The sequence below is a fragment of the Aspergillus bombycis genome, assembly GCF_001792695.1.
Source record: "Aspergillus bombycis strain NRRL26010 chromosome Unknown contig00101, whole genome shotgun sequence".
Taxonomy (NCBI): domain Eukaryota; kingdom Fungi; phylum Ascomycota; class Eurotiomycetes; order Eurotiales; family Aspergillaceae; genus Aspergillus; species Aspergillus bombycis.
The window spans coordinates 86,669-110,294 of NW_019170103.1; the positions used below are offsets into that span (position 1 = coordinate 86,669).

At 47.1% G+C, this 23,626-nt stretch overlaps 4 protein-coding genes across 4 annotated transcripts; 1 reads left to right on the top strand and 3 right to left on the bottom strand.

Moving 5' to 3' along the window:
• Nucleotides 1-99: 99 nt before the first annotated feature.
• On the bottom strand, nt 100-3,449 carry ABOM_010161 (putative mRNA splicing factor RNA helicase (Cdc28); the record flags this gene model as incomplete). Its single annotated transcript, XM_022537289.1, has 2 exons — nt 100-3,109; nt 3,184-3,449. 2 exons carry the CDS (start codon nt 3,447-3,449, stop codon nt 100-102), a joined length of 3,276 nt encoding a protein of 1,091 aa, XP_022385588.1.
• A 1,179-nt stretch (nt 3,450-4,628) lies between these two features.
• On the bottom strand, nt 4,629-7,881 carry ABOM_010162 (tyrosine protein kinase SWE1; the record flags this gene model as incomplete). Its single annotated transcript, XM_022537290.1, has 2 exons — nt 4,629-5,363; nt 5,419-7,881. The coding sequence occupies 2 exons, from the start codon at nt 7,879-7,881 to the stop codon at nt 4,629-4,631; spliced, it is 3,198 nt and encodes a 1,065-aa protein (XP_022385590.1).
• Nucleotides 7,882-15,524: 7,643 nt separating this feature from the next.
• ABOM_010163 (ornithine-N5-oxygenase) lies at nt 15,525-20,027 on the top strand (the record flags this gene model as incomplete). The annotated part of the gene is made up of 3 exons (XM_022537291.1): nt 15,525-16,399; nt 16,466-17,098; nt 20,012-20,027. The coding sequence occupies 3 exons, from the start codon at nt 15,525-15,527 to the stop codon at nt 20,025-20,027; spliced, it is 1,524 nt and encodes a 507-aa protein (XP_022385591.1).
• Nucleotides 20,028-20,436: 409 nt separating this feature from the next.
• ABOM_010164 (ankyrin repeat domain-containing DHHC palmitoyltransferase family protein) lies at nt 20,437-22,962 on the bottom strand (the record flags this gene model as incomplete). The annotated part of the gene is made up of 6 exons (XM_022537292.1): nt 20,437-21,089; nt 21,143-21,255; nt 21,306-21,570; nt 21,641-21,713; nt 21,767-22,570; nt 22,657-22,962. The coding sequence occupies 6 exons, from the start codon at nt 22,960-22,962 to the stop codon at nt 20,437-20,439; spliced, it is 2,214 nt and encodes a 737-aa protein (XP_022385585.1).
• Nucleotides 22,963-23,626: the final 664 nt, after the last annotated feature.

A 23,626-nucleotide genomic window follows, 5' to 3' on the forward strand; every position in this document is an offset into this window, starting at 1 on the left:
TGGTATTTGCTTAGATGTCTAAAAATGCTGATGAGAGCAACAAACGCCAATAATACACGGTTACATATATAGGCGAAGAAAGGGGGAGGAGAAAAAAGATTAGTCTCGACTCTTTTCACCTGCCGCTCCTTGTCCTTTCATTTTTCGTTCGAGCCCCAATGTGTCCAAGTCCTTCTTCTTATAGTAGTGTGGTGCAACCTCCACTAGCCACTCAGCCTGGAGTGGCATATTGCTCCGCATATACTCTTTGCTCGTCAACACGAGTTCGAAATAGATTATCCACCGGGGATTGACTTCGAACAGCGTGCTCGACGGGTGCAGGTATACTGTTTGCCCATTCTTCACCGTCCGGTAACTATCACCACCGCGTTGCAGACGCGCTGCGTTCGGGAAGAACCCAGCTGTGATGGCTTTCTGAATCGGTTGCAAATTGTTCGACCCACATGTGCTGACAGTGACCTCGACTCGGTCACACAATTTCGCCAGTTGATCGCGTACATCGCGTGCCCGAGTCAAGCTGCGCTGCTGCAGGAAGTTTTCCTTCGCCCATACATAGCTGAAGTCAGAATCCACCCATTGATTCCAGATGTTGAGCAAAGTCAGATGATCTCCGCCATCCTTGATCGTGAACCGATTACGTGCACTATCCGCGTGTATCTTCTTATCCTTGGGCCGGAAGAATAAAGCGCTGGCCTCCCCTAGCATTGACACAATGGAAAGCACCTCCTCCACACAGCCATATTTGTCCGCCGCCAAGATCGCTTTGGCCAGCATGGGGTCTGTCGGAAACTCCGCCATTTGTCTTCCCACCTTTGTTAGTTCGCCCCTATCATTCAATGCACCTAAAGCATAAAGTTGCTCTAAGGCTCTAATGATTGTCTCGGCTGGCGGGGGGTCCATGAAATCAAAGTCGAGTAACTGGTCAATCCCTAGTGACTTGAGCATCAGGATGACGCTGCTGAGGTTTGTACGCTGAATCTCAGGCGTCGTGCTCTCCTCCAACTCGTTATAGTAAGCCCACTTCGTGTAGAGACGGAAACATTTCCCTGGCCCAACTCGGCCGGCTCTCCCGGCTCTCTGGTTGGCAGACGCCCGCGAGCATGGTGTTACTACCAAACTTTCCATTCCAGTTCGGGGATTGAAGACATTCTCTTTAACAAAACCCGGATCAATCACGTAGACAATACCGTCAATAGTCAAACTAGTTTCGGCAATGTTCGTAGCGAGTACGACTTTTCGTGCCTTCGGTGGCGTCGGCTCAAAAATTTTAGTTTGTAACTCAGATGGCAGATTAGCATAGATAGGGCAAATTATCATTTCTGGTATCTTGCTCCCCAACTTTCGCGCAGTCTCCTGTAAGCTTTGCTCGGCCGCCTCGATCTCCTCCTGGCCGGTTAAGAACACAAGAATATCTCCAGGACCTTGTGTGACATGGATCTGGAAAACGGTTGTGATCGCTGCGGCCAGGTAGTTTGCCTCTGGCTGTGATGTATAGTGAATATCCACGGGATAGCGTCGCCCGGGGATATTAAAGATAGGTGCGTCGTCAAAGTATTGCTGGAACTTCTGGGCATCCATTGTTGCAGAGGAGATCAACAGTTTCAGATCTGGCCGTGCCTTGGCAATATCCTTCAATAGACCACAGGCAATGTCCGTAGGCACCGTTCTCTCGTGCGCCTCATCGATCATCAACGCTGAGTACTGGCTCAAGTCTGGCTCTGTTAGCAGTTCACGTAACAGCATACCATCCGTCATATACTTGAGCACTGTTTTATCGCTTGTGTTGTCTTCGAAACGAATGGCGTAACCGACCTCATTGCCCAACTTCACACCCATTTCTTCGGCTACTCGAGATGCAACGCTCATGGCAGCGACTCGTCGAGGTTGCGTACAACCGACCTTCATCCCGTTTTTTGTGAAACCGGCTTCATGAAGGTACTGCGGGATCTGGGTCGTTTTACCAGAACCTGTCTCACCGACAATAATTAAAACTTGGTGATCATGGACTGCTTGGATGATCTCCTCTCGAAATTGATAGATGGGCAGGCTCTTCCGCGTATCCTCAATCGATGCCGCCTTCTTCTCGGCAGCGTCGAGCTTTTCTTGAAGGATACGCTGTTCCTGGGATATAGCCTTCCGAGTCCCTTCCATCTTGGAATCCATGACGAAGTTGATCTTTTGAGAGTCATCAAAAACATATTCATAGTCACCTTCATCCACGAACTCTGCCCTGTTGATCTGCGCCTTTGCCTTGGCAGTTTGCTCCATTTCCCACTCCTCATGTTCCGTGATAAACCGCTCTTGTCCATATTCGTCGCGATCCACATAGCGTTTGTAAAGAGCATCTTCTTTCTTCCTTCGATCAATTTTTCCCTTCTCTGTGATATAGTCATCCGGCATCATGTACCCATCGCGGTAATCATCGATCCGTAGCCGCTCCTCAGCAATCTGAAGTACTTCCCGATTTCTAGCAAACTCCTCTTTCTCCCTCCGTGTCAAATTGGGATTATCACGTAGCTCGGCCGCTTCCTCCGCGACCTGCCTGCGCAGGAGGGCTAGTCGTTCTGTTTCTCGCTTCTTAAGATACTCTTGCCGAGAGCGCATTCTTAGTTCTGGCATAGCGGCAGCTCTAGCGGAAGCATCGTCTGCCAAAGCTCGTCGTCGTGTGACCTCGCTATTTCTTGTCCGGTCCTCGACGATCTTCTTATTTTTGCTGTCATCCTTCTTGGCCAACCGCTTCGCGAACTCGTCTCGTTCTTCTATATCCCGTCGTCGCTCGATTTCTTTCTTCATCTCTGGATCCAGGTCTGCAGAGTCGGTCGACCGGGGTGACGCGGATCCATCCTCCAACCTAGTCCGCTTCGACGGCGACTCTTCATTATTGCCGCTTTGCTCATCTTCTTCATACAACTCATCATCCGGAATCTCTTCGTCGCCCCAGCGATCATCGAAATCCTCTTTATCCCGTCGTCGTAGCTTCTTAGACCGGTGGCGATCCCGGCTCTCTTCCCGCTCCGCCCGCGCTTCTTGTTTTCTTCCTTTTCCCAGCGACTGTGCCCCCGGGGCTCCTCCTTGGTTCGGTGGTCCTTGCGTTTCCACCTCTCCCTTTCTGTTTCGATGTTTGTGGGTCCTAAAGCGCTTGAAGAGTCTAGATTGTCATCTTCCATTTCAATCAACCGGTACTTCTTTTTTGACGCGGTATCACTGCGCTCTTTCTGAGCACTGCTGCTGGGCCCACTCTTTGCGTCTGCACCAACCCGCTTATACAGTTCCTCACAAAACGCATTAACATCTTCTGCGCTGCCATCCAAGAAAGGAACGAGCTTCTCTTGTAATGAATCCACTGTCTTGGCCGAGCTGGCAGTGGCGAGCACAAAGTCGACGACGGTAGGGTCCGAGGCATTGGTAAGGCGAAGGAGAGAATCCGACACGAATGTTCGATTGTCCATGTTTAAATTAGTACAGATCCAAGTTAGACGGTTGGCACTATATCAATCCGCGATATGATCGCTGTTATGAGACCTTGAGCAGATGGCACAAGTGTTTCTTTATTGTAACCCTCGGAGAAAGCGGCGCGTCATGTCAGAATGTGCTTAAAAAATGCAAAATAAATACTAAGCATGGGTGAACTGAAGGGTAGAGCAGAAAGATTAAAGGATTCGGCGTGACTGGCTCTAGAGTGTGGCCAGCCCTTTGGCGCGTAGATGTTGCGAAGAATCTCGCCGCCCGAAGTCAACCGCCAAGAAGTCGGCTGGTGGCGAGCCTAAACAATTGGGGAACGTACTCCCAAGTCTCACATAACACTACACTGTTCTATATCCACGTTCGTGTCAAGCTTGAAAAGAATATTGAAAATTATAGTTCGCTGGCTACCTGTTAATTGGCGTCTAGAAGTGGTTCGCGTTCAAGAGTATGAATCACAAGCATCACCTATTCTCAAGCCTGCTTGATCACATATCGGCTGTTTTCACGTCTCTTAACCTATCACTCACTCACAGAAGGGGGCGGGCGGAAATAAATAACAATTGCTGAAAGGGATATGGAAACACAAATGTAGGGGGAAATGTAATCATTAATAACGCCCAAAGTCGTGAGGAGAACAAGAGTCAAGTCATCAAAACAAAGGGAAATATAAATCACATATTACACAGCAATCCTGACTTCCTATTAGGCCAGGCTGCGGGAATCCAATCATACAGACATGGGCAGGGCCACAAAAAAGGAAAAGAAAAAGGACCTCGAACGCTCAAATCAGGGTGACAACATAGGAAATATCATGAGGAAATGAGTGTGAAACCCTTCAACACCATTATCGGTCATATCAAATCAGTGAAATCGTGAAGGGTGGTCGGCTAGAGTCGGGAGCAAAACGAAAAAAGAAAAGAAAACGGAAAGATCCCTGGCATGGCGAGTATAATAGAGATTCAGGTCTCGAGATAACCCGCCGCCCACTGCACACGAAATAAAGGGGGAGAAATAGAGAAAAACAACACCAAGCACGAGCCAGAGGTCGGTGGTGATGGACATTATTATCGAAGGTCGGATTTCCGCATCAACGCCGTCATTATATGTTAACCGTAAAGGAAAGCACCAACTCCGTCCAAATGCACTAATATGTCAAGCACTGATTAAACATCAATCATTTCGGCATCCTCTGCTAGCATTTCGTCGGCGGGACCCCAATTGCCTTCGTAAATTGTAGCCCCAGCACGCCGACGATGAGCGACAAACTGGACACCGTAAACCTCCAAAACCTGATCGGCTGTAGGCCGATCAAATGGTTCCGGCGAGATCATCCATCGCACGATTTTATCCAAGGCTTGTTCATGACCGGCGTCAACCATAAAGCTTGGAGGGTCATGGAGCTCGCTAGTACGAGCGAGTTGCACTGCTTTCCGTTCAATGGACCTGCGACTTCCCAGGAAACTGTCTTCACCAAATGTATCATCCCCAAAGTCCGATGTGCACAACTCCTCAAATGATGGCTCTTCTGAGATTGGATTCCCAGATGCATCGCGGAAAATACTGGTTTCTGCACTCCAAGTCAAACTAGGAACGTCGCTCATATCCCCATTCCGCAGCTTTTGCCATGAGAGCCCATTGTCTGGGAGTTCAACATTCCCAGCGATCTCAAATATGATCAGACCCAAGGAGAATATGTCCGCAGGTTTATCATAGCGGCCCATTAGGATCTCCGGGCCAATATACTCACGATCCCCCTCACCTTCAATTCCCTCTTCTGCCGGCCATGATGCCGCCATCCCAAAGTCGGCGATTTTCAGGACGCCTTCAAACGTGATCAGGATATTGGCGGGTTTTAAATCTAAATGAATAAAGCCCATGTCATGAATATGTTTTAAACCCTATTAATAATGGTTAGCAGAGCCTAGTGTTACAAACTTGCGGTCAAAACCGTACCATAGATAACTCGAGCAATATTTTCCATATGCGGAAATCATCCAATCTTGCCTTGAGTCCGACCTGGGCCAGAAAGACATCCAAGCTACCTTCTTCGCAAAACTCGGTCTGAATATAAAGGTGGCCATTGTCTTCCCAGCTGTTCATGAAAGAAATAACATGATCCGAGTTAGTCAAAGCCTTCAGCACATCTACTTCACGCATCCGACGCTCACGGTCCTTCAGTCCAGAATATGGCTGTTTCGCTTTTTTAACAGCCCATACCTTCTCGGGCAAGATCTTAGGCGACTTCGGGCTGCGTGAGAAGATTGACGACAATGACGTATTGTGGGGTTCAGATACACGGTATACCTGGGAGAATTCACCAGTACCAACAAGCTCAACTCTGTCGAAGCGCGATGTCAAACTCGGATCCACATCTGGGGCGTAACCGTTCAGTGGGAGACTAGGGCGCTTCCCTGACAGTAATAAAGAATCACGCGGACCAGTGGGAGTGGCCGGTAGGTTAACAGCGCTGAAATCAGGCCTGATCGCTTGCTGGTCATTGGAAATCGACAGGCCGCTAGGATCAGGAGGGAACAGGTTATCCTGAGGCGTGCGCGGTGACCCCCGCAGGAACCTTTCGTGCAATGGGCTTGAATTTGCTCCTCTAGCTTCGGATAATCTTTCGAGCGAAGCGATCTGTGAAGTAGCGGGGGGATAGGTTCGAGACGGGAAAAACGTTTGCTTCGTTGGTGTTGGTGGCAAGTCGTATTCACTCAAAGGCTGACTATCCCGCGGTCCAGATGGTGATTGTAATTGAACTTCGTCGCCATCCACACTCACAAAACTACCACGACGGGAGGGCCCTTGTTTATTAAAGGTGTTCCCGAAGATACCCATGCCACGTGCGAAAGGGCCCGGTTTTGGACGTGTACTAGGTGGGTTAGATGGGGAGTGAGGCACTGTGTCGGATTGGCGAGAGGATGTTGAGAAACCCAGGGACCGTTCTGGCGGCGCCTTTTGCCCGCTAGGGAACAAGTTGATGGGCCGTTTGCACGGCGTATCAGGCATGTTCTTGTTGAAACCCAACATGTTTTGGGGGTCCTCGGCATTACGATTCTTCTTGGAGATCAGACCTGTGGACATGAATGCCGCTGGGAGAGGCTTCACAAGTTTGTAATTCTCTGGGGTTGCAAAAGAATCTATGGATGAGGTCGAGTCTTCGCGGGTAAGTTGGCGTACAAGAGCAGGCCGAGTTGCTCCAGCTGGAAGGGACTTGGAAAAATTGAACATTCCTCTTGGGTGATCAGCTTTATGGACTGGTTCATGGGTCGGCGAGTCCTCCACTAGACTGGAGCTGGACGAAGATTGCGTGATAGTCCTAGAAAGCGGGTGGACAGCAGAGCGATTCTGGCCAGCAGTATTCCCGGCCGACGAAAATAACGGACTGCCTGGTACAGGTCGTGGAGAAAACAAGTTATCTCGATCAGACTGAAAGAGACCGCCATCCAAAGGCAATCGTGGACATGGACTTGCAGGAGTGCTTAAAACATCAGGCGGCTCAGCGACGGCCCTTGCTCGGGAGAACAAGGAACGATCACTTTGGCGTTGCTGAAGAGTAGATCGTCGCAAAGAAGATGAGCGTTTGGGTATTGTAGCAAAAGGACTGAACGGGGTGATGTTGGTGGGGAATAATGGCGTCTCACTTTCGGACGATACCTCGCACGTTGGCTCTTCAACGGTAGTTGGGCCGGCCTCGCTATCAAATATATTAAACTCGCTCGAAAGGTTCACCGCGTGCACACTGCGCCTCTTGGCTGACGGGCTTCCTCGAGATGCCCGATCTAGGTTCATGATCCCGTCACTGCGTTTTAGTGGGCTAACAGTTGCATATGAGCCAAAAGTCCCACTACGTCGCTTTTCAATTCTGGATAGCGTCGGACGAGGTGCAGGAGCTTCTGCGCCAGAGGGCGAGTTCGGAGAACAGCCGCTCCCACTAGCATTATCGTCCGAAGGGACGTTTATGTCTGGGGTTACGGGAGAATTCTCAACGCCGGGTGTTGTTAAGATTGGCTGCACGGGCTTCGCATTTCCCTGATCCACAGAGAGGTTGAGGGCGCGTTTTACGGGACTCCTGGGTGAGGTGCGTACACGGCGCACGGCAGGTCTGGTTATTTTACCACTAGACGGATATGGCAGTGCGAATGGTGATTGGTGTGAGGAGCTAGGGAAGAGCACGAAATTGCCCTGTGAAGATCGTCGCGAAGGTGACAGTGGGGAGGATACATATGGCGAGGTTTTCGACGGTGAGTGGTTTCTGGTCGCGAGAAGTGAGAAGTTGGAGCTCTTAGAGGGTGAACGCGATAGTGACCGGCGGAGTTGTCGAATGGCTGAGCTAGCATCAACATGATGAATCCCGGTGTGTGAAGGCAGATGCAGTGTGCCGCCCGCATCACGATGCGGCGAAAACGTTGCAACCATTGTTATGGTGTGGCCTTGAAAGGCTAGAACCACTCTGAACGGTCGTAGTCTGTAGTGAGGTTAAAGTATGGGATTCGAGTGTTCTGCGATGAGGCGGAGGCGCGAATTTGGAAGAGGCGCACTTGGCGATAGATGCGTGCTGCGTAGTCGATGGGAAGGGTCTTAACCCGCGACGGCCGTTGACAACAACAGAGCCAGTGGCAGTGCGCTTCTCGTGTCCTAGCCAGTGCCAGTAAAGGAGGAAGTAATTTCCGTGGAATGTTAGGAAGGTAAGGAAGGTACAGCACCAGCGGTCGTATCAAAGCAAAACAGATTGTCAATGCGAAACGAGTGATAGATGCACATCACAACAGATTTGTTGCAAGGCTCAAGGGAAATCACACTGTATTCTTTGATGCCCCCATACACCCAGGGCTGCTATGCGAGCGGGGGCGGAAAAGCAGCTCTTCGTGCACCCACGCAAGCCACGCGCCTGAAACAGAACGCCCTCCTACTATTTCACTTTGTCCCTTGGCGCTTGAGATGAAACGGCTTGATAAGGAATGTTTCAAGACAGCAACTAAGATGTCAAAACAAGCAGGCGCGTCGCAAAGATGCAGGAGCGACTAGGTCGAAGCCAGGCGCGATGATGTTGACGCACGAATTCCGATGCGCAAGAAGGGGGTTGGGAGTAGAGATGTGAGGAAGGGCCGATTTAGTTTGATAGAAGGGGAACCAGCAGCAGGAGTGTTGGTCTCCCTTCCGTCTCCCTTTCTTTAAAAAGCTGATTGTCCCTCTTCAGGCAGGCATATGACTGCGCAAGGGGTGGAAGGTTCGAAACCGTCCACCAAAGAAGAAAAATAATGCAGACAGCCACGCGAAACAAATCGAAGTCGAGAGAGGAAGAAAGGGATGGGTGGCCAGACGGAGGGGCTGACGAAGGCCCGAAGTTGCGGTATGCAGAGGCGAGCCCTTGCGAACTAAATGAATGGCCCGAGGAATTTCCCTTATGGGACCTAAATTGAGTAAAGTTTTTGTTAGATATTTATTTTCAAAGACCGTTCTGCCGTCTAGGGCAACAATAGAACGATATCTGAATGAAGATATGAGGTTGTAAAATTCCTCTTAAAAAATTAGAAAAAAAAAAAAAAAAAAAAAAAACACAACCGAAAAAGAAGGTTGTCGTAGTGTAGGTCTGGCACCGTCGCCTCTTGTCAGGTCTTCCAGCCAATCTTCTAAGCGGGACTCGATGTTTCTGCTCGCGCGCGCACCGCGTCTTGTGTGTTGTTGACTGCTGGCTTTTTTTGGATTAGTGGCGGGAGCGTCACGCGTAACCCCAAGCGTTCCCGCGCCCCATCATACGATACAGACTGTAAACTACTTACAGATCGAGTACAGTATCTTCGTTATTGCTACTGCCATCAATCCTATTCATAGTTTCGAGTACTTCGAATGTACGTATTGTATATACAGCATTCCAAATACATACATATCCAATCAGATAAAGCTTTCATCCTGTTAAGGCTGAAGGGTAGCCAGCGATTATGAAAACCAGTTCCCAGAATGGAGGAGAATAGTAAAGCCCTGGTACCCTGCTCCGTACCTAATTTAGGTGTAAGACACTGAGACCTTACCCACTAAACCGTCGTCATAGACTTCATATCGATAAATCCTTGGATATCGATAAGACATGCGGGGACTTATCAATCAACTCAGCGCCTTTTTCTCCCTTGCATGTGCAGTGAACTTATTCTCTCACCTTATTAGACCGATTGTACGCGGGATAATTCGATTTCTACCAACTTTGCCACAGGGTTGTAATGCACATACACCCAACCGTGGGTCTCCAGTCAGGTACTGTACGAAAGAGTGGCAACCACTTTAGGTAAACGCAGTACTAGGGATTTACTCCACGGCAGAAACGAACAAGCCGTTTTTGCTTACTCGGATTAGGTAGCTTTTCCAGTCAACTCTTTTTATACTTCACACAAAACAAGAGCTTAAAGGGTTGGTGCCGAGTCAGCTGTTTAATTTGACACCTTGACAACTACCAGCCTCTCGGTATGGAACGGGATAACAAGAGGGGAGCAAAGGTATTTATATGCTCGGGAGCTGTATGACTATCACTCCATTTCAAGCCCCTCCTGTCCACGTGTCTTGGCTTCCTTCTCGACGTGTCCAAAAGCACTCAGCTGTGGTCTAGATCTCAGGTAAGATAATCACATACTGTGTACAGTACTGTAACGCTTTGGTACAGCACCTACAGACCTTCCTGTGGAATTGGAGCCGGAAATAACGGTTAGCTGGCGCAAGCCGGACCATTCAATCTGATTTGCATAATTGATACGCAGCCCCGTTATAGGATTGACAGGCGTCATGAAAACTACATGTATATAACAGCGGGATCGTCTACGCAGTATGTCAGAGGTGATTCATATATATATATATATCTTAACATATACTGGCCTTGCTAAGCTGATTTTCCATGACAATCTATAGATGGCTCTGGCGATGTGCTAGACAACGTCTTGGCCTTGCCGCATTCCACTTGACAATAATTGAGTTAATCATCTATCGAATATTGATTAACCCTTGATTCAATCTATTGATAAGCTATGTAACCCGCTCGAGGGGACAATGCGGCAACGGCTATCATCATGACTAAGCAGGCCATGCCCTGAATAGATCGATCAATAAACTCACCTAGTACTAATCTATCTATGCATCTTTCATCCCTTACGCCACTTCTTCAGTCAGCTTTGCCAACAGGGCTGGGTATCCTCTGACGTAATGCTAGGATCAATCGGGCCAGCTTTCAGCCTATTACTTTGAATTGCCACCTCCACATCCAATACGATATGTCTCATCGGTTATCTGGAGTTACTAACATACACAAACCAACCTCGACAACGCCCTGCGTGGATGTGTGCCTTGAAACTTACTTCGTAGCAGCCATCTATGTCTTGAAACTAATGGACTCACCATATTGCTTGTAGATATATGTTATTTGATTAGATTTCCCCCTGTCCTATTAACAAACATGACATGCCATTCAATGTACTGCTCAGAAAGCCTCTAGTGATATTATGATATGCAAACGCGCATATAGCAAGTAAAATAAGCACCAATTAGCAACAAAGTCTAAGACCCGACAAACTAAATCTGTTCATCACCTGTTTGTTTTGCTACCCCTTCAAGGATTGTCCCTACTTCCCTAAAGTAACTGTTTATTTCCGGTTCTATCTGATTCGCTTTAAGCATTAAGGGTTGTTGCAAGATAGATTCTCTTCAGTTACATTCTCTATCATCGTAATTGTGGAAGAAGGATAAGGAGTGGGGCGCATATATTATAGCTGTGTGAAGGCCAGTGAGGGTTCTCAACAACATTTTATCGCTTCGAAAGGTAGAGCTCATTGCCAAGCAGTCGCCTATCCCGGTCATAGCTCTCTTAGTGTTGCCAAAAACTGTATAATACTTTACCGCATAGTAGATGACAGCATAAACTGAATGCTAATATGACTGCGCTATGCCACTTCCCTATATTATTACCCGCGCTAGAGCTGGGAGCGCATAATGAGCACTGTCCTTACTCAGATGGTTCTTCACTGCTTCATCTCAAATCGAAGAGGGCTCAAGTTAAAAAACATCAAAGAAGCTTGTCTATAGAGTGCATCCCTAATATTGTGAAAACCCGCGAGAAATTTTAGATAACATGGGACGCTGATAGTGCTGCATCATGCAAGCTGCACCCAAGGAATTAGAGTTATTGTTGATAGGTTGTAAGGAGGTATCATACACGCAACTAATATTACATCTTAGATGCCCACATTGGATATTTCCGTAGCTTGTTATGCCAACTTATGGAGGTGCAAGCGTGGTCCAAAATAATATAGGAATACAGAGGAAGAAGGCTAAGTTTGCGAGTTAGAATATCACCCTTAGTGTAGAGAGGGGATTCGTCCAACGAAACTATGTAATATCTAGCTAGCAATACTTCCTTAAAATATTGAGCGCTAAACAGTCGAAAAATAAAAAAGCTTTCTGGCTCTATGACATATCTATTGAGAGCAATGTAGGGTGGACTCGGCATACCTTAGAAAACCATTCAATCTGGTGCGATTTGAGACCTTCAATGTGACCCCATTCAAATATAAAACTCTTCAATAGAACTTCCAAGTCATTTAGTCTATGGTTGCTTTGCAAGGTTCAATAAAACTTGAGCTTCTGCTTCCTTAGGCTTAGAGCTTTACCTATTCGTAGCCTTGCTTACCGCCCTTCACAGTAACATGCATATCTCCCATAATTGGTTCTTAGATGACCCGTTGTAAGTTACTTCATTTTATTAAATAGGTTTTACTTTCTTCCAGTTCCTATAAGGGAAGATGTGCTACAGGTAGGACTCATAGCAGATCTTGGGGTAATTCCGGCAGATTCCAAAATGCTGTCATACGGCAACACTCTATTAACTTTCACAAGGAAGATCTAGCAAAACAGGTGTAGTTTTTCTGGCCTTTTCCAACAGTAAAGGGCACTGGTATTGATTATTATGGCACCATAAATGCTGTCACTTTATGATGTTTAAAATCATAACCCTATCGTAAATTGTTGAGCCGATCTCATTGTGGCCTGCATGAAAAATTTCATCTACGTACATTGAGGCAGGCTTCCATTTGAAGCTTGTGGCATTTCTCAACCTCGTCTGTTATATGGTTATCCTAATTGCCATAATGCTATACTTGCATTACTTTGAGATATCTTTTTACTGGGCGAGCATGCCTGCTAGTGACGGAAGGCTCAGTTACGTCCTATGATATTGGTTTACCCAACAATTCCAGACAATGCTCCCAGTACACCAGACACTCTCAGAGGGCTACTGCAAGGTGGGGTACCTGCCTCATTTTTGTGGCTCTATACCATACGATCTTCCGATTTAACGGCTATATTGCTCAATCACAGGTCCTCAGCAGAGGGGATGAGAGCTATGTTTGGGTCAGTATTGGAAAGCCGAGTTGGGCTACAGAATGGATCCAGTGGGAACCAGACTCTGGGATGAAGGGTGGGAGACCACATCCACTCTAGCAAGACATTTGAGTTTAGGCAGACTCAAAGTGTGTTAATATCCATAGTCGCTTAGTGACGTTTATTGAAGGCTCAAAACTCCTCCGATGCTCAATGCTAGTACTACTAGTACTAGTAGTAGGGCCAAATCACCTGCAGGGCCTAGTCTCCTAAACTGACCAACCACGTCACGTACATTGGTAATTGAATGCTGGGGCCAAAAGGTGATAGGATGGGAATGGCTAAGGCGCTGAGGAGAAAGAGGGGTAGATTCTGTTGAAGCCCAGTTTGAAATGAGTTACTAGAGTGGTGGGACATGCTGTTTCCGAGTCAAATAGCGAGACAAGCGCACCGAAAAAAGTAATCGAAACAGACGCTATCTGTTCACAGTCTAACCCGGTACATCAACAGCACGAGCTTTGGCAAACTTAATCATTTCCCCTTGTACGTGGGGTCGCCAACGGTGCCTGATGAATAGGAATGTTATTAATAGCTAAAATCTGGTAGGTCAAAAAGGGAGTGCTTTCATGGCGTCATCACTTCTCATGACCCCTATTGATCTGCAAAATTATCGAGGTAGATGCAGAAGTCTGAATATGGTTGCTTTGGTGGGGTTGCCTCTGTATGCATGCATGTCTTGATATGCAGCTTGTATGGGCCTCACTACTCCGTATATACTTAGAAGTATCATGTTGTTTTGTTGGGGGTTTTTGATGTTATTGCTTCTCGTTTCTACGTCCCATTCATCTAGCAGTGAGTAACAATTACGCTCTTGTCTCGCTTGAGTTGATATTGATCTGCTGTTGTTTTGTGGGGGTTGGGAGGGGGGAGGTATACCCAATGACGTAGGAGATACATTAGTACAAATCCTAGTAAATGAGAGAGAAGAAAATGCCCAGGAGAATAATAGAACTTGTTCACCAAAAGCAGGCTGTGACTCGTAAAACTTGGGTATGCAGGTCATGTGTATCTGCTGAAGGCCACACGAAGTTATGGGCATCACAATTCTCCCTATTTTGGGGGGTTTCATTATCTTGATAGTCATTCATCCGGGTCATAAGCACCAGACAGCGTGGGAAACTTCTCCTTTACGATCCTTGTGAGAGGCATATCTTTTACCCCGCTGCTAGCGGTGAACTTACTTATACAGGAAATCATTGAGATCAATTCTGTTTAGGTCAGTAGTTGTCCCTGGCCGACCGACAAAACCCCCAAGCACTATATCTATGTATGACAATCTGGCATAGCCGTAGGTAGTAGTACCTACTAGGCGTATATATGTGTGTCGGGTGTGTAGTCTGACCTACTGAAAGATCATTCATCATTGTTGAAGGGGGGATGTAACAGTACGGTACATACATTCAGTTTACCATGAGTACATGCCTGGAATGTACCTAGGGAAGTCTCCACTTCTACCGCGCTTTTTTTTTTCCCGACATCGGGCGACTGCGGATCTAATCTAAACGTTCATCATCCCACTTGCAGTAAACACCGAAAATCTTGCTCAAACCAACTGTGGGGCCCTACGCTTAGTACTAGTATTTTCACTGGCCTGGGCTTCGGATTCTTGAATATTACCGACCTTACGCGATTGTTGCTACTCCCCCTAAATAATACCTACCATCCCGATACTACATTAAATGTGTACTCTGTACGGAGTATCTTCTTTACTGTATACAGAGTGCCGGTGGATCCTCCATGGCGTGGCGTGTTCCGGCTATGAGGGAGCTTCACCAGTGCTTGGTTGTAATTCAGTATTCAGAGAAGGGGCTAGCTAAATAAATGAGAACAACAATAACAGTACCATATGACAATATGGTACCTTCAAAATACTCGCTGCATCTGCAATTTATACACGAACGGGGGTATCTGAGTGTACTCAGGGTATGTAGATAGATGCTAGTGACACTCCTCCGTACCTGCATTACACATTAGCAATGGCATATAAAAAGAGGAAAGAGAGAAAGAAGGGGGGGGGTGCAGAACTACATGTTATTTTTCCCCACGGGCTCTTACTTCTAATCCTGTTGAAAGTTTTGTACTCTGTAGTGATTTACCCTTTTCTCATTTCCTTTCTCTTAACCCCGAAAAAGAAAGAAAGGAAAACAATTTTTTGTTTTACATATTTCCCTGCGCTCAACCAGCGACGATTGAGCTGGTGGAGACAGACACCACTCATCCTCTGCCATTCCTGGTCCGCTGTCAGTAGAGCCACTGCGAGGTGCTTTGGAGTTGTCCGTCAACAAAAAAAAAAACCCCGTCTTTCTGGATCCGCTGCATGGAAGCTAATCTAGTACGTAGTAGTCTTGGTTTATTTGATTTTATTTTCCCCTTCTTTTTTTTTTTTAATTTACTATTATTATTATTATTATTTTTTTTTTTTCTTTTCTTTTTTTTTTTCGGTTCCAAGACAAATATTTAGAACGGCGGTCCCCATACCATCAATGCTCATATAAGCTACTCTTCCCCCCCGTTGTTCCTCGTGGACCTTGAACTCCTTCTCTCAGTCCAGCCTTTTACCTACCGTCTGTTTTGGCCCATATCGTTTCTTTCCTCTCGCTTACTGATCTTCTTCGTACTATCTCGATTCGACTCAACCCTCATCCATGGAGCCGGTGGAAAGGAAGCTAGAGATTGGCGCCCGTACCTATCCTAAGATGCCCCTCACGCAACAGCGGTCTTCTGGAGAGCCACCCCGCTTGAAAGCTACACCCAAGGATGAACTTCACGATCTCCTCTGTGTGGGTTTTGGGCCGGCATCTTTGGCTATCGCAATTGCTCTTCACGATGCCTTGGATCCGTGCTTGAACAAGACCGCTTCCAATTCCAATTGGCAGCCCAAGGTCTGCTTCCTGGAGCGACAGAAACAATTCGCATGGCACTCGGGTATGCTGGTTCCTGGCTCAAAGATGCAGATTTCCTTCATCAAGGATCTGGCAACCATGCGGGATCCACGCAGCAGCTTTACTTTCCTCAACTATCTTCACCAGAAAGACCGCCTGATTCACTTCACCAACCTGAGCACCTTCCTCCCGGCTCGGATGGAGTTTGAAGATTATATGCGGTGGTGTGCACAGAGGTTCGCACATGTGGTGAGCTACGGCGAAGAAGTTATCGAAGTGATCCCTGGGAAGACAAACCCGAGTAGCACGCTCGTAGACTTCTTCACGGTCAAATCTCGGAACTTAGAAACGGGCGAGATCTCTGCCAGGATGGCACGCAAAGTTGTCGTTGCCATTGGTGGTACTGCGAAGCTTCCCAAGGAGCTACCCCAGGACCCAAGAATCATGCATTCGTCCAAGTACTGTACTACTTTACCTGCCATGCTAAAGGACAGCCGAGAGGCTTACAACATTGCTGTACTGGGCAGCGGTCAAAGTGCCGCGGAGATCTTCCACGACCTTCAAAAACGCTACCCGAACTCGAAGACGACGCTGATTATGCGAGACACTTCTATGCGACCCAGTGATGATTCACCATTGTAAGTGGATGTCTTTGGTGCTCCTCCCCACAACAACAGCAACGATAACTAATACGGAGAATATAGTGTCAACGAAGTCTTCAACCCCGAACGGGTCGATAAATTCTTCAGCCTCTCCCCTGCCGAACGCCAGCGCTCCCTCGCTGCTGACAAGGCAACCAACTATAGTGTCGTCCGACTTGAATTAATTGAGCAGATCTTCAATGACATGTACCTACAGAGGGTCCAAAATCCCGATGAGACACAATGGCAACATCGCGTCCTCCCTGGCCGTAAGATCACCCGAGTTGAGCATTACGGACCACACAGGCGGATGCGGCTTCATGTTCGGGCTGTGAAAGATGAGAAGGACAGCCTTGTTGGTAACGGCAAGGAAACATTGGAGGTGGACGCACTTATGGTGGCTACAGGTTACAATCGCAATGCGCACGAGCAACTTCTGAAGAGCTTACAGCACCTGCGTCCCGCGGGCCAGGAAGCCTGGACTCCCAACAGAGAATACCGTGTTGAACTGGACCCAAGCAAGGTTAACACGCAGGCTGGAATCTGGCTACAAGGTTGCAATGAGCAGACGCATGGACTGAGTGACAGTCTGTTGTCCATCTTAGCGTCACGCAGTGGCGAGATGGTGAACTCGATCTTTGGAGGCGAGTTTGCGGGAACGGCGGTGCCGGACACCACTCATATCCGCGCTATGCTGTAAAGGGCCACTTGAAATAAGAACAAGGGTCTGTTAAGTCGAAGATCTTTGGGTCCGCTTCTTTTGCGCTTTTTGGGCGCTAAAGAAGATTGTTTCCCAACGAAAGGATGAGCCGAGGATCGACAGAAGGGGCAAAATGAGATTGAGAAAGAAAAGAAAAAAAAAGGGGGGGGGGGGAGAAAAGGAAACATACCAGAACAAAATCGCACTGGTATACGATATTTTATTTGTTGGATACCTGTTCTACTATGCATAGACTATATTTTACACTATACTCTTTTATATTTTTGTTTGACTATGTAGCTATGATTGATTTTGCAAGAAATGTACAAAGGCTGAAGCAAAACACGAGAATTGCTTGACGAGTTCACCGCTCTCATGGTAAAAAGATTGATTCCAACTCGAATTCTGCATGGGGATGCCTGAACAGTGGATTAGCCACAAAGCTACTTCCTACGCAGACCCGCTGGTGCCAGGCTTATTGGTCACTGTGCGATATTCATTACAGCACAGAATACCCCAACATGTCCGGAACTCGGAAAGGAGGATGACGAGAAGATACAAAAAGTCACAGGGCTATTGATAGTTGATAAAAAAAAGGTTGCAGAAAGAGACCGTCCAGTTTATAAAATGAAAACAATAGACAGAAAATGGCAATTCAAAGGAAGAGAAGACGGGGAACGAGAAAAAAGGAAATGACATCAATTGGTTGAGGTGGGCATTTTGATGACGCCAGATAATCTGATCAGATAAAATATTTTCGTTATCAGATGGCGCCATTCCACAAATACGAATCAGTTCCATCAACTGGAAATTAACAAAGACCATTGACCACGGCTGAGGCTGGCGCGCCTCCGGCTCTTTTCTCCCACGTCGTCTTTATTTGGCTTCGCCCGATGCCAAGGAACCACTAACCGGATAAGGAGCCAGAAGAAATAGGACCCACTGATTGATTACGAGTGATGACCGAGCCGGGGGGCGGGGGGGTTATATCTTGATTTTTGATTTTTGAAATTTTTTCTTTTCTTTTTTTTTTCTTTCTGTGCGATGGACCTGCAGAAGTGATATCCCTTTCGTTTACAAATTACACTTAGCCCCTTCCCTTAAATAGAAATACAGACTCTCTTTGGCTACTGCCCCTATCTAAATTATGGCATCAATTCAGTTAGTCACTCGCGCTCTACTAATTAGCTTTTGACTCGGTTTTTAAGGTCTTTTGCACGGGGATACACCCTAACTGCTTGATTGAGTAACCGATTGATTATTGATTGATAATTTAATGCGGATCCTCAGTTCCCACCTACCATACCTCCAGACCCATTCTCTTCCTCCAGTTATTTTTGACCTGGGACTAAATCACTCAATCATTCGTTCGTTTATGGAAACGTGAGGAAATTTACAGACCATCATGCCACCCACACCTGCCTCGGAGAACATAACCTGTCTCAGATATTCCGGCGATGATCACGTTTTCTCTATGTACTCCGTAATGGGGTGTCGGTACATGGACAAGTCGGCCCAAAGCGACAATGTTGATCACATCCTCGTTATAGACAAAGCCTTGTGTCGCTCTGGGGAAAGGGACTACAGGACTAAACTCTGTCTCTTATCCTTTTATCTCTCTTACTAGGTGTCATCTATTTGTTTATTCTTCTTCTTCTTTTTTTTCTTGTTTATTATTTTATTATTGTGGTTGTGGTTGTTGTTATTGTTTTGGGTCCATCCTTCTTCATTTCTTCCCCTTCCGCTTGTTTTGCTGCAGGTCTCTCTTGGTCACAACCGGTTAGATGGCTAGCTCCTTGGCTGCGCGGTTGACTAGTAGCTACAGAGTATGCGCATATTCCAGACCAGCCCATCTACAACTCCGACAGGGATGATCATAGGCAGAATAATGTCAGGGACGGTCAGGGACTGCGCTACGGCGGAGTTGTAAGGCTCGTGGTGACGTTTTAGGTGAGTTGAATACCAGGCCTTGGTACTTGGGTTTGGGTCGTATTTCCAACCATGGATATAGCGCATCAGATAAGACAACATCAACATCAGCTTCATCTAATCAATCTAAGCGAGCAACAAGCCAGACCCAGAATATTCTCGCAGACTGGTAAATATTATAGTACCAAGTGATAACGACTGAAGAACAATGGGAATCAGATAAAAATTTTCCGTTTTAGAACCTCCCTCCGAGATAAGATCTTAGTGCGACAAATTGACTTCGCGCTAGAGCTGGGTTTTCTTGCGACATCGGATGTTTCGGCTCTTTGTATATACGTATGGTATGTATACGTACGGACGGGTATGGTTGAAATGAACCTTGGAAAGGTATGGGACTTAACCTATCTGGGATTGATCACTGCCAGTGGTACTGATACCTTAGGCTCGACATCATTGGTTTGATACACAGTATTTCCTGCCGAATGGTAGACCAATTGGGCGCCTCAGCTGCGTATCGTCGGAAGAGTGCTTACTAGAAGTACTGCAGGCAAAACTAAGAGCGAATGCATTAGCCGATCGATCGCACTTGAGTTGCATTGAAGAGAAGGACCCTTGATTATATAGGTACCTGTTAATCCATTCTCGTTAGATTGCGCCGAGAAACGAGGCTCAGTACTTGGCCCAAGTTTTCGTAGCCCTCTCTCACCCTTGTATAATTGAATGAACTAGACTTGACCAGGCTTCGTCCTACACTATCTAAGTCTCCTCCCCTTTTTACCATGACGTACATAAGTATTAAAATCCGATCCTAACCATGGACTTAAACAGTTATGTCTGTTCTGTTATCTCTTAACCCTTGAATTGATATAAGTATAGCTTAGGCTGTGGTGAACTCTGCCCAGGTATATCAGTTATGAAATAACATTGGTTGATTGCTTCAACGCTGATCTGTCCACAATTGTATTGCTTACTTACACCAGAGCCAACGGCCCTTGACCTGCTCGCAGTAAGCAATTGGCTTCATCCTAAACCTAAGAAGCGCTATCGTATACAGTACGTTAGAAATTTCAATACAAAATGGCAAAACTTCATTACACAGCTCGCGCCGATATCAAAGGAAATCGGATGGAATTTATTCTGAACAGGAGCATATTAGGTAGGAGCTGGCGAGGCTCGGCAATGACTCTATAACGGAAAGCGCGAGACGAAATAGTTACGCACAACATAATACAAGGAAAGCAAAGGAGTAAATAGGTACACCATCCATGAAAATTTGACTCAACCAGGCGTATCAATGCAGTGTCGTCCGATATCATAAAATTGCGCTTGAAGAATGCAGTGCTTTCTAGAGCCGGTCACAGGAACACATACTAGGATCTGTCCATCCAACGACGGAAATCCATACTTAGACACCTTGTTCCGGGTCTTCAGCTGCCAGACTCCGATACCCACCACCACTATGTATCCAGGATGGAGTCTCATACATGCGGTTATAGTTAATCACTTCACCACCAAGCATAGCTGCGCCTGGTTCTCGTTTTCCAAAGTACGGAGCTGGGTCACACCAGAAATCTCGACAATTGGCGACAACGCCCCGCGAGAACGGGTTCTTGGGCCGGACTGCACGTGGGCCGTCACGCAATCCATCTCGCGCAGTAGCAAAAAACGTATCAATGCCAAGAAGAGACGACCATTGCTGCAAGCAACCATGTTTCCGATGGCGAGGAGCACCTCGGGTAAGGGCGGGATTCGGACCTTGACCAGAAGGCGATAGACTGGCAGCATTGAGCGAGGTTGTCCCAGCCATTACTGCAGAGGCAAAAGCCCGCGAGCTAGGATAGCTTCTGTCAACCGAGTGCCCTCTCATGTTCTCGTATGTCGTCTGATTACGAGAAATTTGGATCATCTGGACGGCAACAAGCATGGTGATCCAGACCAGTTGAATGCATACCCATAGATCGAGAACAAGAGTAAACGTATCACGGAGCACAAAGTCACAAAGAGTCTCGTTGATGATGTTACACTGGGGCTGCACGGGTGCTGGCAAGCTATCGATATCTAGAAAATCCTGGTTAGGCTGCTTATGCAAATGAAGAGGAAAGTAGACTTACAATTGAAGGTTAGCTTCACGAAAAGGACAATGCCAACCTCCAAGCAGGTAATATATAGAACAAAATGGCGTAGGTTATTGGCCCCGACGCAATTATCAATCCAAGGACAATGGCTATTTGGCTTTAGCACGTGGCTTGCACAAGCTTTTAAGTAAATACTCACTGGTCATGTTTCGCAACGCAGCGCGCACAGCGCTTGCAATGCTTGCTTCGCAAGGGCCTTCGGACCATGCAACTAACGCAGAAATTCTCTTCGTCGAACTTCCACTGTTCGAAGAGCTCCGTAATGACTGCTCTTTGTTGGTTTCTGCTGTCAAGTTTTGGAACGAACCCAGGGTCTTCGACCATCGAGTATATGTAAAAATAAGTTGTCAGGCAGAAAAATATAGCAAACAGCACGTTAAGTATCGGAGATGTAGAGTAAGTCACTAGAGATCCATCAATGTTTAGTAAGACTTTCCCCACGGGATAATCGAGAGTTCTTAACACAAGACATACCAGGAAGTACGTAAAAGACGTATCTGAAGCCCACCCAGAATAGGGAGCCTGCAAAAACGCCAGATAAATAAGGCTAATCTGCAAATCAACAACGGAACAATAGTCTTTAAGGCAGGCCAAACTTACCGTTTTTTGCAGAATCCGATATTCGGAAGGACCCTGGCTGGCGACCTTCTGCGCTACCCATTGTAGCCCAAAGACGATCACAAGCATCATAGGAATGGCAGCGTAGATCACCATGCTGCTCAGTACCCACACGGCGGCGAAAACAATGGCGAAAGGCCAGAGGAAAAAGAACTTGGACATTAAGTTCTTGTTACGTGCCCAAGAAGTTAACCCAGAAGAGAGAACCTTCGCGTTCCCATCGAAGTCATAACCATATTCATCCAAGGCACGATACCACACGCGCGTGGTATTCATTTCCCCCGCCACAACTGCCGGCGTTTTACCATCCCTGGTCTTTGCAAACTTATCCGCGCCATACTCGATCAATTTTAGGACACAGGGCAAGGACCCTTTCACGAGGGCCCAATGGAGGGGAGTAAGCCCACTCTCATCGACAGCATTGGCATTAGCGCCCCATCGCAGGAATAAATCCACCAAGGCAGGGTACCCCTTGTAAGCGGCCCACATCAAGCCCGTATGCCCTTGTTGGTCGACGACGTCCACTGGTATTTCTTGATGCAGAAGTAGCACCAGTAAGAAGGCATTTCCATCAATTGTAGCCAGGTGAAGAATGTTGTAGCCTTGGACGTCGGTAAGGAGAGGGTCGGCGCCCTGTTGAAGCAGAAGGTGGACGATATAGTAGTGACACCGTTGAGCTGCCCACATCGCTGGTGTAGCCACAGATTCGCCTCCTTTGGCATTGACGTCGGCGCCGGAGTCTAGCAAGAACTTGCACATGGCGTACTGATTGTTGATCGCAGCCCACTAGAAGCGAAGTCATCCGGTCAATAAATGTTCCAACCACTGATACCACATGCATGAAAGGTACCGAAGATGACAGAGATACGCACGTGTAATGGGGTGATCCCTTCCTCATCCTTATGGTTGGCGCTGAACTTCTTCTCGTCGAATAATCTTTGCATAGCAGAAATCTCCCCTATTCGGGCAATCTGCATGATATCTTCACCAAGGGGGATTGACCCCCTCACAGCTCCACGCTCTGAGCTCATTGTCCTGAGCTCAACACTGGCATCTTCCTGGGTAACCTTCGGGGGGATGGCTCTGCCTTTGCTGCCGAGTGTGGAGGGTGGACTTGAGCCCAGTGTTGCAAAACTGCCGTTGGTGTGCGTTTCTGTTGAAGAATTCCCGGAGGACATTTCTGTCTACGATCCCGGGAAGATCTTTCCAAGAGGGGAGGGCGCCTGTAATGGTCCTTGAGGGTGGGAGAAAGTGTGACAAGCTAATCTGTGCACAGGGAGACTCGTTCGGCGGTGACAGGTTCTCGATCTAAAGAAGCATTGCTGAATCAAAATAAACAACCAGTCCTTTTAATCGACAAATCCGCGCAGGTAGATGCGATAATATGTGATGCAAGAACCGGAGATTGTGGGGAGGAGAAAAAGGAAACCGAGAGAGAATATACTAGGGACTTGAAGGGTGAGGCTACTTCTTTTTCTTGGGTCGGGGGAAAACTCTCCGCGGACACTAAGAGATCACCGGCTCGCAGTTGAAGCAGTAGTTTATGAAAGTAATTAATCGTTATTTACTCGACTATCAATATTTTTGACCCTCAGAAACACTCAGAAATAATCATCCCATATCCATTTAATGAACAGTCTAGACCTGTGCGTATTTGCTTTGAACCCATTAGCTAACTAACCAAAACCGGATTACTCAGCCGTCAGAGATGGTGGAAAGAAGATACTGATTGAATTAGGCAACCACATTGTGATGCTACTACTACTAGTAGTACCTGGATCAATGTGTATCACGTGGGATATTCGCATAGGTTGACTATCCAACATAGAAGACACAAAGGAG